The 14,131-nt window shown below is 39.8% G+C and overlaps 1 protein-coding gene across 9 annotated transcripts in view; it reads right to left on the bottom strand.

Annotated features, from left to right (window-relative positions):
• Positions 1 to 14,131, bottom strand: part of UBE2H (ubiquitin conjugating enzyme E2 H) — a 115,129-nt gene that overhangs the window by 38,677 nt on the left and 62,321 nt on the right. For 3 of the 9 annotated variants that reach the window (XM_054237705.2, XM_078343769.1, XM_078343768.1), the window contains 2 exons: positions 9,040 to 9,132; positions 7,459 to 7,533 (listed from right to left, as the gene is read on the bottom strand). In XM_054237705.2, coding sequence (XP_054093680.1) covers positions 7,459 to 7,533; positions 9,040 to 9,070 — 106 coding nt within the window. In that variant the 5' untranslated portion in view covers positions 9,071 to 9,132. The remainder of the gene's footprint in view (positions 1 to 7,458; positions 7,534 to 9,039; positions 9,133 to 14,131) is intronic. The other 6 variants (XM_035254741.3, XM_035254743.3, XM_078343771.1 and 3 more) reach the window with 2 other exon arrangements.

Genomic DNA, 14,131 nt, shown 5'->3' with positions numbered 1-14,131 from the left:
CCTCCACAAACACTAAATTCAGACATTACCTATCCTACCAATCCCCTATCCTTGCTAAAAGCTTCCCACTCCAGGAATCATTCATTCTTTCCTCTGTTAATTCTAATCCACAAATTCTCCCATTTTCCTCCCACCTACCAGCCCTCTAATCTTCACCGGCTTCTTACTCAGCTTAAGATTTAAGAGCCATCACATCCTCATTCTCAAGCAATCCTCTGCAAATCCTCTGTCCTCTCCCGTCCAAAATGCCCATCTAGCAAATCTACCAGGGAAAGCATCATTCACATTTGCTCAATTTCAACTTGAGGGTACCACTAGGTAGGCATTGATTCACTCACACAAATATTCTTCTGCAGAACAGGTAATGTATCAGGCCTTGAGTAGTCACTATTGGAGAGGATGTAGATGGTGGTAGTAAAACAGAGACAGGGGCTGCCTTAAAGAAGTTCACATCTACTGAGCTGACAAGGAGGAGAGACATAAGTAAACAAATCTATACCAATTTATCTAAACATGCTCAGCAGCCTTTCATGGACTCAGCATCACCTACAAGCTTCCCTTCTTTCTCTGGCGGCTCACTCCCACAATCTCCCATGACTGTTACATTTTACCACAATCCCTCAAATCTCCTAGTTTTTCTCCTCCTCCCTTTATTCCCCTAACCTCTCCTCCAGTTGTTTCACTAAACAGCCTTGTCCCTTTTCTTTGAGAAGATAAAAGCCAACTGGCAGGCCCCCTCAATTTTCCATGAAAATTTCTAAACTCCTCCCTACACACACACTCTTTCTCCTGTCTCAACAGCTTGCACGAATATACCCCTCTTCTGAAACACCAGGACTCTGGGTTCTGATTCTGCTCCCTCCCCTTCCTTCCTTTTTTTTTTTTTTTTTTTTTTAAATAAAGACGGGGTTTCACCATGTTGGTCAGGCTGGTCTTGAACTCCCGACCTCAGGTGATCTGCTCACCTCGGCCTCCCGGAGTGCTGGGATTACAGGCGTGAGCCACCGTGCCCGGCCCCCTCCTTCCTTCTTAATGGTGGTGCTCCTGTGATTCTCTTCCCAACTCCAGCATCACCAAACTCTCCCTCTTTGAAACATCTCCCTACAATAAGCACTTTAAAATCATTCTGAATCTTCCATTTTAAAAAAATTAAAAACAGGCCAGGCATGGTGGCTCACACCTGTTGTCTCAGCACATTGGGAGGCCAAGACAGGCAGATTGCTTAAGTCCAGGAGTTCAAGACCAGCCTGGGTAACATAGTGAAACCCATTTCTACAAAAAAATGCACAAAAAAATTAGCCAGGTATGGTGGCGCATGCCTGTAGTCTCAGCTACTCAGGAAGCAGAGGTGGAAGGACTGCTGGAGTCCAAGAGGTCCAGGCTGCAGTGAGCCAGGATTATGCCACAGCAGTCCAGCCTGGACAAAAGAGATCTGTTTAAAAAAAAAAAAAACAAACAACAACAGACTATCCCTTTATCTTCCACCCCCATTTGGTTTTCCTTAATGGAGCCACATTTCTTCAGAGCAGTGTGTGTCCAGATCAAAGTTTCTTGACCTTGGCAGCTTTGTCTAAGCCACCAGCATCTCTGGTTACAAAAGCTTTTATAACTGTGCTTCTATCCCATCACTGTCTCTTGCCCCACAGAGTAGAGTGATCATTAAAAACAAAATCAGGCTGGGTGCAGTCGCTCACGCCTGTAATCCCAGCACTTTGGGAGGCAGAGACGGGAGGATTACGAGGTCAAGAGATCGAGACCATCCTGGCCAACATGGTGAAACCCTGTCTCTACTAAAAGTACAAATATTAGCTGGGTGTGATAGCACGTGCCTGTTATCCCAGCTACTCAAGAGGTGGAGGCAGGAGAACCCAGGAGGCAAAGGTTACAGTGAGCTAAGATATCGCCACTGCACTCCAGCCCATGTGACAGGACGAGACTCAGTCTCAAAAAAAAAAAAACCCAAAAAACAAAATCAGACCTTTCTCTCCCCTACTGAAAACCTTTGTGATCTCTTACATTTAAAATGAAAATTGAGCCTTTAATCTGGCCTACAAAGCAGTCTGTGACCTCAACCCTGCCTGCTGCTTGGCCCCTGTGTCACACACCTCACTTTTTACCCAGTTTTCCAGGCTGGGGCCTTTGTACTCAAAATTTCTTCTGCCTGGAAAGCTCTTACCCACGATCTTAGAGGATCAGGGCTGGCTTTTTTTTTCCTTTTAATCTTTTTAAGTCTCAGTTTAAATTTGCACTTTGTCAGACCCTTCCTGAATATCTGATCCAAGGTAGCTATTCTATCCATTAATTCTCTGCATAAAGCTATCAGAAGTTTTAATTTTTGATTTATTTTCTCACTCCAAAAGAACATCAAGTATCAAGAGAGCAATTTATTCACTTCCGTATCTACAGCATCCAGAATAATGCCCACCATGCAGTAGGTATCCAAGAAATTTGTGAACCTGATTAGAAGAAATGATACAGGCCATAGCCAAAGCCTCAACTGCCAGACATAATTTTTAAATGTATTCTGAAAAATATCATTTTCAGAACACCAGTAAAAAAGCTTTCAACAATAGCTTATTCTCTCATAGCATTATCTCTATTTTTTTTTTTAAACAAAACCTTCCTTACTAGAAACCCATTTCTCTCTACTGGAATTCAAAAGATCATTGGCTGGGAACACTGGCTCATGCCTGTAATCCCAGTACTTTGGGAGGCCGAGGAGGGCAAATCACTTGAGGTCAGGAGTTCGAGACCAGCCTGGTCAACATGGTGAAACCCCATCTCTACTAAAAATACAAAAGTTAGCCAGGTGTGGTAACACCCACCTATAATCCTAGCTACTCGGGAGGCTGAGGCAGGAGAGCACTTAAACCTGGGAGGCAGAGGCTGCAGTGAGTCAAGATTGTGCCATTGCATTCCAGCCTTGGCGACAGAGCAAGACTCCATCTCAGAAAAAAGATACAGATCACTACAGAGTAGCAATTATGTAACTGTTTGGGAAGACTGTATTTTCAACATGTAAAACATAATCTGCCTGGCCACGGTGGCTCACGCCTGTAATCCCAGTACTTTGGGAGGCCAAGGCAGGGGGATCATGAGGTCAGGAGTTCAAGATCAGCCTGGCCAATATGGTGAAACCCCGTAATTACAAAAATTAGCCAGGTGTGGTAACGTACCTGGTCCCAGCTACTAGGGAGGCAAAGGCAGAAGAATCGTTTAAACGCAGGAGGCGGAGGTTCAAATGAACCAAGATCATGCCACTGCATTCCAGCCTGGGTGACAGAGTGAGACTCCATCTCAAAAAAAAAAAAAAAAAAAAAAAAAAAAAAAATATATATATATATATATATATATATATATTTATTTCTTGCAGAAGCCTATTTCTTCCTTACTCTCTCTCTTCTAAATTGATGTGCTGACTCACACCTCTCCTAAAAAACAATGGAACCATGCCATTAAAGCACATGTAGCATTTTATTTACGTTCCTCTTCTCTCCTAACCAGTAAAAATCTTCTACAGCCTTCCTCATGTCCAGCAGGATGCCATGTACCTGGAGTTTTAATACACTGGTCAATATCAAACACATAGAATCCGTTTAATTCTACTATCTCATTTTAGAAAAGGAAACAATAGTTCAGCTGAGTATCTCTCTCATGGTCAAGGAGAAGCAGGGCCACAACTTCTGTTCTGATAACCAGTTCACTGACCAATCACACTCTCTTAACTCTACATAGTAACATCCAGCAGCATTGCTAAGCACTCTAGGAACTAATGTTTCTGAATGAAAAAGATAAAAGTCTGAATTTTCAAGTAAATCAGAAAATGATTCAAACATGATTCATTTCAAAGCAGTCTCTCTGGAAAACTATGCAAATATTTCAGCGATGTTATAGTTGATTAAAGGAGTTTTATAATTACTCTTTCAAAGTGCCTAGAGGACCAGTTTTATACCCCAATTGATATTACTCAGTTTTTCCATTCATCTTATTCTTTGGGCTTAAATGACTGTTAGCCATTTCAAAAATTCATATCCAGCTTCAAAGCAGCAAGATTTGCCATCATTTATGATATTCAAACATAAAGTTTGAAACAATAATGGCATTGTAAGAGTAAGTTCATAAGCTTCCAAGGTGGCTACTTATATTCCTTTCTTTCCAAAAAGTAGCTATGCCGCTATTGAGAAAAGATAAACCCACTCATGTATAGATGTAGACTGTTTAAAGGGACATCTCATGCAACCGTGCAACTACTGAGAGACCTCTAAAACTACATTTGGAGAGTGTCCCAAAGATGAGCATGTCAAATTATACTGAATATATAAATATTCAGAGAGAAATGTTTTAAAGAGCATATGCCAGGATGTAAATGATGACACTCTTTAAGGGATAAGATTATAAGATATTTTGATTTTTCTTTACTTTGGCTTACAGATTTTCTTATATTTACTCCAATGGATATGAGTCATTAATACAATTAAAATATACATCCACATACAAACACACAAAATAGAACAAAGTACACATAGATGTTGCAAAATTCCAAGATCCAAGCATTAAAGATGATCTAAATTTGCACAGCTTATTATTTAGAAGCTCAAAATTTGGCTCACGAAGAACAGTACACCTACCCAGATACAACAGGGGCAAGATTTAAAAAGAATGTTGAGATTGGGTTTATCTTACCTCCTCACCATTCTATATAATTTTACAACTATCTACACGCCTCAAAAAGGAATCCTTGTCTTTTCTAAGTGAGCCACAACCTTTCAGAATGTTTAAAGCACATCTCAACAGTAATTACATTGTTGACGACCTGAAAACAGGTCACCCCACACAACTGATTGAAACTCTCTTATGCAACCTTCCTTTGGAGGAAACAAGAACAGCTTGTACAAACATTTCAGCTATATCTACTTCCCTAAGAGAAGATGATACACATTTGTAGGCATTATCAAGTCCTGAAAGCACACAGAAAGGGAAAAGAAAAAAATTATGAAGAAGTTAAATTAGCTTAGTCATTTGTTCCAACCAATTTCATATTGCATCATTAATTTAAGAAAGCATGGAAGCTTTTTGTGTCATTAGTTAATAAATAGGCAATGCCTGACTCAGTTTAGACATTACTTAGAAAGTTATGTTGAGATAATCATACTACCTAGAAAAATACATTAAGATAAGGTCTGAGAAATGACTACATTTCTACAGGATTTGAAAATTATATTTCTGTAAGTTCACAGTTTCAGCAAACTCTTTTTTTTTTTTTTTTTTTTTGAGACGGAGTCTCCCTCTGTCACCAGGCTGGAGCGCAGAGGCGTGTTCTCGGCTCACTATAACGTCCGCCTCCTGGGTTCAAGCAATTCTCCTGCCTCAACCTCCCGAGTAGCTGGGAGGCACCTGCTACCATGCCCAGCTAATTTTTGTATTTTTAGTAGAGATGGGGTTTCATCATGTTGGCCAGGACGGTGATCTACCCGCCTTGGCCTCCCAAAGTGCTGGGATTGCAGGTGTGAGCCACTGCACCCGGCCTACTGTTTCCTTTCTGACTAGGAATGTGGGGTTAACAAAACTAGACTTAGCATGCCAATTTTCAGCCTTTAGGTAAATAGGTATTTATGAAATGTATCTGAATTTATGATTTGGACTTTTATATAAAGGCTTTAAAGTCATATCACTAAACACAGGAGTTTTAAATGGCTGAACAGAAAGAAATACCCTAAAGTCAGAAGATGAATAAACTAGGGACAGGGAACCACAACACAACAGTAAAGCCCTCTCAAAAGGAGAGGATGTACAGGTGTGCACGTTTCTACACCTATACAGGTGCTAAGTCAGATGTGCTCGGGGATTGTCTCAAAGACATAACACCTCACAGCTACAGTCCCACTTTACCATTCACAACGCTGAATGGTAGAGGCCCCTGTATAGCAAGAAAGAAATATCTGATCCAATTACCTGTAAAGGATCTTCTTCAGTATTGGGTTTAGAAAACTCTTCTAAAGGACCTCAAGGAAATTACCCATTTATTCTTCAAATGAATACTGACTTCCCCAGCCCAAGAAGAAACTATAGATGCAGTATTTTTATAGAATAAAACTCTGACACACATAAAGTAGCTAGATGTTGGAGGAGAGGCTGCTGCTTTTAAGTGGGACCTAGTTGGTGATGATCCCAACTTTTCTGCACCATTTGCCCTGCAAAGAAATGGGGGAGCCTAGAATTAAACCACAAAGCTCAGAATATTTTGGTCCACCTCTTTTAAGAAGACCTTTTTGTTAGGAGTGGGGGTGTAGTGGGGAGTGGTCTAGACTCCAGGAGATTGGGCATTAGTTCTTAAGACAGCCATAGCAGTAGCAAAATGTTTAAACTCTGGCAATTCTCAACATAATCTTCAGAATGCTCAATATATTACAATTGTATTGTTCTTTCTTAAAATTGGTCAATATTTTACCATAAAGACATGTATAAAGTGAAGCCAAAAAAAAAAAAAGTTGGCTTAAGTAAACTAAATTACTACCATTCTACAATCTCCAAGTATTTAAAGGTATCAACCTTCAATCAGATAGATCTGTCACTGAGTGCCTTACTGGGGACTGGGGGTGACAGGTAAATAACATCCCCCATTAAGGTAAAGAAGAAGTACGCTTTGTACAATTCCAATGAGGTTTCTATTCTTTCTTCTGCTGTTTAGAGGGCTAAGAAGACTGGGAATGGGGAGACTGCAAGGGTCATTTAATTATGAGGTACCCAGAGTTGGAGTGAACAAAAAAGCAAAGTAGGGGCCGGGTGCAGTGGCTCACACCTATAATCCCAGCACTTTGGGAGGCAGAGGCGGGTGGATCACGAGGTCAAGATCACCATCCTGGTCAACAAGGTAAAACCCCGTCTCTACTAAAAATACAAAAATTAGCTGGGCATGGTGGTGCGTGCCTGTAGTCCCAACTACTTGGGAGGCTGAGGCAGGAGAATTGCCTGAACCCAGGAGGCAGAGGTTGCGGTGAGCAAGATTGTGCCATTGCACTCCAGTCTGGGTAACAACAGCGAAACTCCGTCTCCAAAAAAAAAAAAAAAAAAAAAGCAACGTAGGATCTACGGAGGATTTCTGAAAATGATAGGATTAGAACATTCATTCTTATGATATGGCATTCAAAATTAGACTTAAGATATGTTTATTATTTTCCTGCTAACAGCTTGAAGAGTGGTGGGGCCTTAAAGCTGGTTAAATCTGACACTGAAAGACAAAAACTAAAGTAATGGTCATTATAATTATGCAAAGGGTATATTTAAATATCTTCTAACTATAGAAGTTCCCCCCAAAATTCATTGATGAACCAAAGCCAAAAAGGGAAAAATTCAATTAAATAGCCATTTCTGGAATTAATTATCTCCCATGAAATGAAGAATTTTTTTTCCTCTTAGATTTCAAAACTCTCTAAGGGGAGAAACCAAGTAGTCACATACCTATAGATGGAGATTTGAAAGGGTATTTATCAGGTAGGTCCACTCTAACTTTCCATACTCCGCCTTCATATGGTGCTGAAATAAAAGCAAAAATATTCATCAGAACTGCATCTCCAAACTAGAAAATAAATCTGAGAGTAAATTAAACATTATCCCCTCATCTTCTGAAAACCTTCCAGATAATTCCTTCAAGAGTCAGGGACCTGTAACAATCAGTAGGTGCACCATGTTCAGATTAAGATACTTTTCTTGGAAAGATCCAGAGTTAAAAAATAAGCAGATTCATTCTCTTTTGTAATTTACATGATTCTTCAAAATTACTAAACACTATTCAATTATTTGGTAAGTAACAGCCACGTTACTTTCTCTCCTATCTCAATAAACCCAATGCCCATCCCTGCTCCAAAGCCAAAAAAAAACAAAACAAAAAACATTTTCTGGAAACCACCCACGTGGCCATCCATAACAAAACCCACAACTTACAACTCATGTCTAGTACTGTCACATAGAGATAAAGAGAAAGCTACAGTCGGCCCTTTATAGCTGCAGGTTCCACATCCTTGGATTCAACCAACCATGGATCAAAAATACTCAAGAAAAAAATTCCAAACAATAGTAAATAGCAATACAATTCAAATAATACAAAAAAGGCTGGCTGCGGTGGCTCATGCCTGTAATCTCAACACTTTAGGAGGCTGAGGTGAGTGGATCACCTGAGGTCAGAAGTCTGAGAAAAGACTGGTGAAACCCTGACTCTACTAAAATACAAAATGAGCTGGGAGTGATGGCGGACGACAATAGTCCCAGCTACTCGGAGGCTGAGGCAGGAGAACTGCTTGAACTCGGGAGGCGGAGGTTGCAATAAGCGGTGATCACACCACTGCACTCCAGCCTGCTCAACAGAGTGAGATTCCATTGTTTAAAAAAAAAATGCAGTATAACAATTATTTACATAATATTTGCATTATATTAGGTAATACAAGTAATCTAGAGATGATTTTTAAAGGACATGGGAGGATGTGTGTAGGTTACATGCAAATTCTATGCTTTTTTTTTTTTTTTTTGAGACAAAGTTTCGCTGTTGTTACCCAGACTGGAATGCAATGGCACGATCTTGGCTCACCGCAACCTCCGCCTTCTGGGTTCAAGCAATTCTCCTGCCTCAGCCTCCCAAGTAGCTGGGACTACAGGTGCGCACCACCATGCCCAGCTACTTTTTGTATTTTTAGTATAGACGGGGTTTCACCTTGTTGACCAGGATGGTCTCTTGACCTTGTGATCCACCCGCCTCGGCCTCCCAAAGTGGTGGGATTATAGGCATGAGCCACTGCACCCGGCCATCTATGTCATTTTTTATAGGGATTTGAGCATCTGTGGATTTTGGTATGGGGTGGTGCTGAAACCAATCCCTTGCGGATACCAAGGGACGATTGTATATAAAGTAATTGTGATGGGAGAAAGATTGCCTCACTGGTTCTGCAGTCCAACTAAACTTGCTTTTCAGAAACTATGGATGCTACCATCTGTCTTTGATGTTCTACTAAGAAATAGAGAAAAAGACTGTAATAGAAGAACACATACCAACACATGTACTTACTTCCTTGTGGTCCATAAAACTTCACTACAAATTCATTGAGTCCTCCCAGGATCGTAACCTCATGTTTACTCTCAATGCTAAGGTGGAGAGTAAAGGAAATTACACAGGCTTTACAGTACCTGGCAGAATTATGAACAACATCCCCGGGATGTGCCACTTAAAGTGCTACCAAAATTTGGCATGACATTGATAAAATATGCATAATAATTCTGGTAGTTTAGGAGGCAATAAATACTGTTGTGAGAAGAATATGCATGAGCTTTGGATTCAGAGACTGCCGTTCAAATCCCAAGACTGCCATTTGCTGAGTAAGCCCAGCCAAAATAATGTCAGTTTACTCCCTGAGTCTTTGTTTTCTCTTTGCAAATTGGGAAAACAGCATATCATATGATTTTTATGAGGATTAGACAGGTTAAACATGTTAAATGTATAAGACTGCATTTTGTCTATATACATGAAAAACAGTTTAGGCACGGTGACTCCTGCCTGTAATCCCAACATTTTGGAAGGCCAAGGTGGATGGATCACCTGAGGTCAGGAGTTCAAGACCAGCCTGACCAATATAGTGAAACCCCATCTCTACTAAAAAATACAAAAATTACTCAGGCGTGGTAGCGCATGCCTGTAGTCTCAGCTACTCAGGAGGCTGAGGCAGGAGAACAGCTTGAACTTGAGAGGTGGAGGTTGCAGTGAGCTGAGATCACGTCACTGCACTCCAGCCTGGGTGACAGAGTGAGACTCAGTCTCAAAATGAATAAATGAATAAATAAATAAACAAACAAAATAAAAAATGTACATGAAAAACAGGTACTTAATTTTAGCTTTTCTATCCCTTTCTACACTCTTTCTCAATCTATCCCTAATGAGCCTGTCATATAAATTCAGTATTCCCTTTAGTCAAATTCAAAATTCAGTAAAATACATATTCCCCTAAATTGGAAATGCTATGCTCCTAAAATGAGGGGTTTACTAAGAAGAGTTCCCACAGTTGTCTCCTTGGCATGTGGAATAATCAATATAGTTAATGACACAACCTTGCTATGAGCAGTACTGCCAAATGCAAAAGACCAACAAAACAAAACAAAAATTTTTTAAAATCTCATCCATGACATTTGCTGTCACCTACTCTTCCTCACCCCGCAAACTCCACCTTCTTCAGACTTGCCTCAGGGTTTGGTGCGCTCCAGGACTTTAATCACACAGGGGTAACAGGGCTGTGCTCCCTTCCTCTAAAACTTACCTACCTCTCAGATGCTTGTCCCTTCAAGGTACTAAGATTAAATTCTCAGAACCAAATTAATCCATATTAGTAGAGAGGACTATTTGTCTAAAATCTGTTCTATGTATCTGCTTTGCGGTAAAATTCAAAAATGATTCTCTCAGCAGGAATTTTAAGTAACAGAGGCTTGGGGAAGCTCTCAAACCCCACTATAACATGACAGACTGGTCTCATATTTCTCAATCAGCAGTGCAAATTACATACTGTTATACAAAACAGAAAAAAACATTAAAATAGTTTTAATGATCTCTTAGAGAATAAATTTGAAATTAAATATTTGGCACTTTGAGCCCATGTCCTGTGGGACACAGAACTGACTGCAAGATGCCAGGTGTATTTTTGGTAAAGTCCTTGACTCAAAAGCTCTGAACAGTATCCCCCAAGAGATTTTTAAATAAGATAGTTCAGTCTACGCTAATTTGATCTAATTCTTTTCTAAATGATAACTAAGAAACATGCACACTAAAAGGATTTAATACTTTCCACACAGGAAAATTGGCTTTATTTCTGGCTTGGTCAAATGGACACATGCATGCCTACTCTGACTAGTCACCCTCTGACATCCTGCAAAATATTTAAAAGTATAATATGTTTAACATGTTTTAAAACTTAAAAAAAATCCTTGTGTCAGGTAAAAAGGGCAAATCCAGGCTGGGCGTGGTGGCTTATGCCTGCAATCCCAGCACTGTGGGAGGCTGAGGCAGGTGGATCACCTGAGGTCAGGAGTTTGAGACCAGCCTGACCAACAGGGAGAAACCCTGTCTCTATTAAAAATACAAAATTAGCCAGGCATGGTGGCACATGCCTGTAATCTCAGCTACTCAGGAGGCTGAGGCAGAAGAATTGCTTGAACCCAGGGGGCAGGGGTTGCAGTGAGCTGAGATTTATGCCATTGAACTCCAGCCTGGGCAACAAGACCGAAACTTGGTCTTAAAAAAAAAAAATGCAAATCCAGTTAAAACAAAATTAAACATAATTAAACATAAATAATACAGCCCTTAAAGAAAACAGACATCTAAAACACTTCTATATTGTAAAAGACAAAGGACAAACTAGGAAGGAAAAAACACTGTGGATTTTTAAAACAAATTATTACAAAGCAGTAATAAAAAAATATAAACACCACAACAAAGAAAAGGTCAGAATATCCAAGTCAAGTAAACTGAAATGGGTAAAACTGAAGTATAAAAAAGTTTGACTCATTAAAGAAGTTTAAAAATGGTATTTTCTCACTATAAACAATGAAAACAATGAAAGAGCTGGATAAAAATCTAGTGTTCAGTGGAGTATGAATTAGTACTTCTGAGGACAAATCCAGCACTACCTTCCAAAACTTAAAATGAATTTACTCTTTTATTCAAATTTCACTTCTATGAAGTTATTTTTTTTAAATAGCCAGACACTGCTGGTGGGAGGGTGATATGGTTTCACCCACTCTGAAAAACTGTTGGCAGTACTAAACCTGCACATATGCATACCCTATGCCTGTCAGTGCTACTCCCAGAGATATGCCCAATACATATGGATAGTCACATTCACTGAAGCCCATGTTGAAGAATGTTCACAGCACTATTTGTAACATCCAAAAATTAGAGACAATCCAAATATTCATCAACGGCATAAAGAATAAGCAGTAGTATAGTCACCCAAAAGAAAATTACAAAGCATTAAAAAAGAAAAAAGAGGCTGGGCATGATGCCTCATGCCTGTAATCCCAGCACTTTGGGAGGCCGAGATGGGTGGATCACTTCAGGTCAAGTGTTTGAGACCAGCCTGGCCAATAGGGTTTCCAGACACAGAAACCCTGTCTCTACCAAAAACACAAAAATAAGATGGGTGTGGTGGCGGGTGCCTGTAGTCCTAGCTATTCAGGAGGCTGAAACAGGAGAATCACTTGAATCCAGAAGGCAGAGATTGTAATGAGCTGAGATTTTACCACTGCACTCTAGCCTGGGCAACAGAGTGAGACTCCATGTCAAAAAAATACAAGTTAAAAAAAAAAAGAATTTATACACGTAACGAAGCATTTTACAGATTTCAGCACTGAACTACAAAAATAATTTGTCTACAAAAATTAGCTGAGTGTGGTGGTGTGCACCTATAATCCCAGCAACTTGGGAGGCTGAAGCAGGAGAATCACTTGAACACGGGAGGCAGAGGTTGCAGCGAGCCAAGACTGCACCACTGTACTCCAGCCTGGGAGACAAAGTATGACTCTGTCTCAAAAAAATAAAGAAAATTTCTGTACTTTTTGTTTGCATATATGTTATTCTTTAATAAAATGTTTACAAAAATAAGTGTTTCTTATAAATCTGTATATATGTTTATTGGAATATTTGAAGTTTAAAAATGTAAATAGTCTAAACACTTATCAATAAGAAACTGGTTAAATGAATTAGTTACTATTTTTTTTTTTGAGATGGGGTCTCACTCTGTCATTCAGGCTGGAGTGCAGTAGCATGATCACAGCTCACTGCAGTCTCCACCTCCCAGGGAGTGATCCTCCTACCTCTACTTCGCCCTAGCTGGGACCACAGTGGGCACTACCACACCCAGCTAACATGTTTAGTTTTTGTATAGAAAGCGTCTATGTTGCACACGCTGGTCTTGAACTCCTGGGCTCAAGCGATCCTCCCACCTCGGTTTCCCAGAGTGCTGGGATTATAGGTGTGAGCCACCATGCCTAGCCAGATGACTTATAAGCCATTTATACAATAGGTGGCTGGCTGCACTGGCTCATGCCTATAATCCCAGCACTTTGGAAGGCCTAAGGCAGGAAGACTGTTTGAGCCCAGGAGTTTGAGTTTGCAGTGGGCTTTGATTGTGCCACTCTATTCCAGCCTGAGAGACAGAGTGAGAACCTCTTTAAAACACACACACACACACACACACACACACACACACACACCCATATGCAGTAGGCTATTATTAATATCTATTAGTGCCCTCTTGCCAGTCAGAGCTCTACTAATGTATGTGTCTGTTCAACTTAGGGTATCCAGAAGAAGTCAACTGAATTAAGTTGTACAAAGATATTCCAGTCCTTAAAACGACTAAACTGACAAAGATAAAGAATGAAGTAGTGCAGAATATTAGAGTTTAACAAAAGAAGTCTTAAACTAATTTTATAATACAAAAATCCATAGATGCAGCATTCTCCATCGATCAAAACTAATTTGCAATGAATGACACTGATCTATAGCTATTACTTTTAATCATGTCACTTCTGGGAAAACTGAAGGTATCTTTTCTATCCTTTACCTGGATGCAATAAAGCAAGGTTTCTTCCATTTTGCAGTTTAGAATTTAGTCCATACTTATATATCTCTTTTATAAAAAAGATTCTCCAAGCCTTCTCTTTCCCATGATCCCCAGTACAACCTACATGCTAGATACAATGGGCCTGTCTTTAATCAGACATCACATCATAAATTAAAGAGTTCTCATAGTCTACCTCATATGAAAACCCAAAAGCAAACTGAACTAAACTTTCAAAACTTTTAACCAAATGGTAAAATAAGAAGCTGTGCTAACTTTATGCTGCCTTGGAATGGTACAAGCACAAAATGATATAGAAAAAAGAAATAGATTTAGTCTAAAGAAAAACATTGCATTAAAAATAAGCCATTTCATCACCACTGAATGAATGACTTGCCACAAAGAAAATATAATAATTACTTCACTGCTGTTACAATGTGTATTTATGGTAGAGACCACGAGTTTCTTTCTCCTCTCTGCTGCAAAGTCAAGGGCAAGGAAGGCAATACGAAGGCAGGTTAAAATGACAAAATTAATTA

This window comes from Callithrix jacchus, chromosome 11 (assembly GCF_049354715.1).
Source record: "Callithrix jacchus isolate 240 chromosome 11, calJac240_pri, whole genome shotgun sequence".
Classification (NCBI taxonomy): domain Eukaryota; kingdom Metazoa; phylum Chordata; class Mammalia; order Primates; family Cebidae; genus Callithrix; species Callithrix jacchus.
The sequence above is the reverse complement of the archived record's forward strand: the minus strand, read 5'-3'. Positions and strand labels throughout refer to the sequence as shown.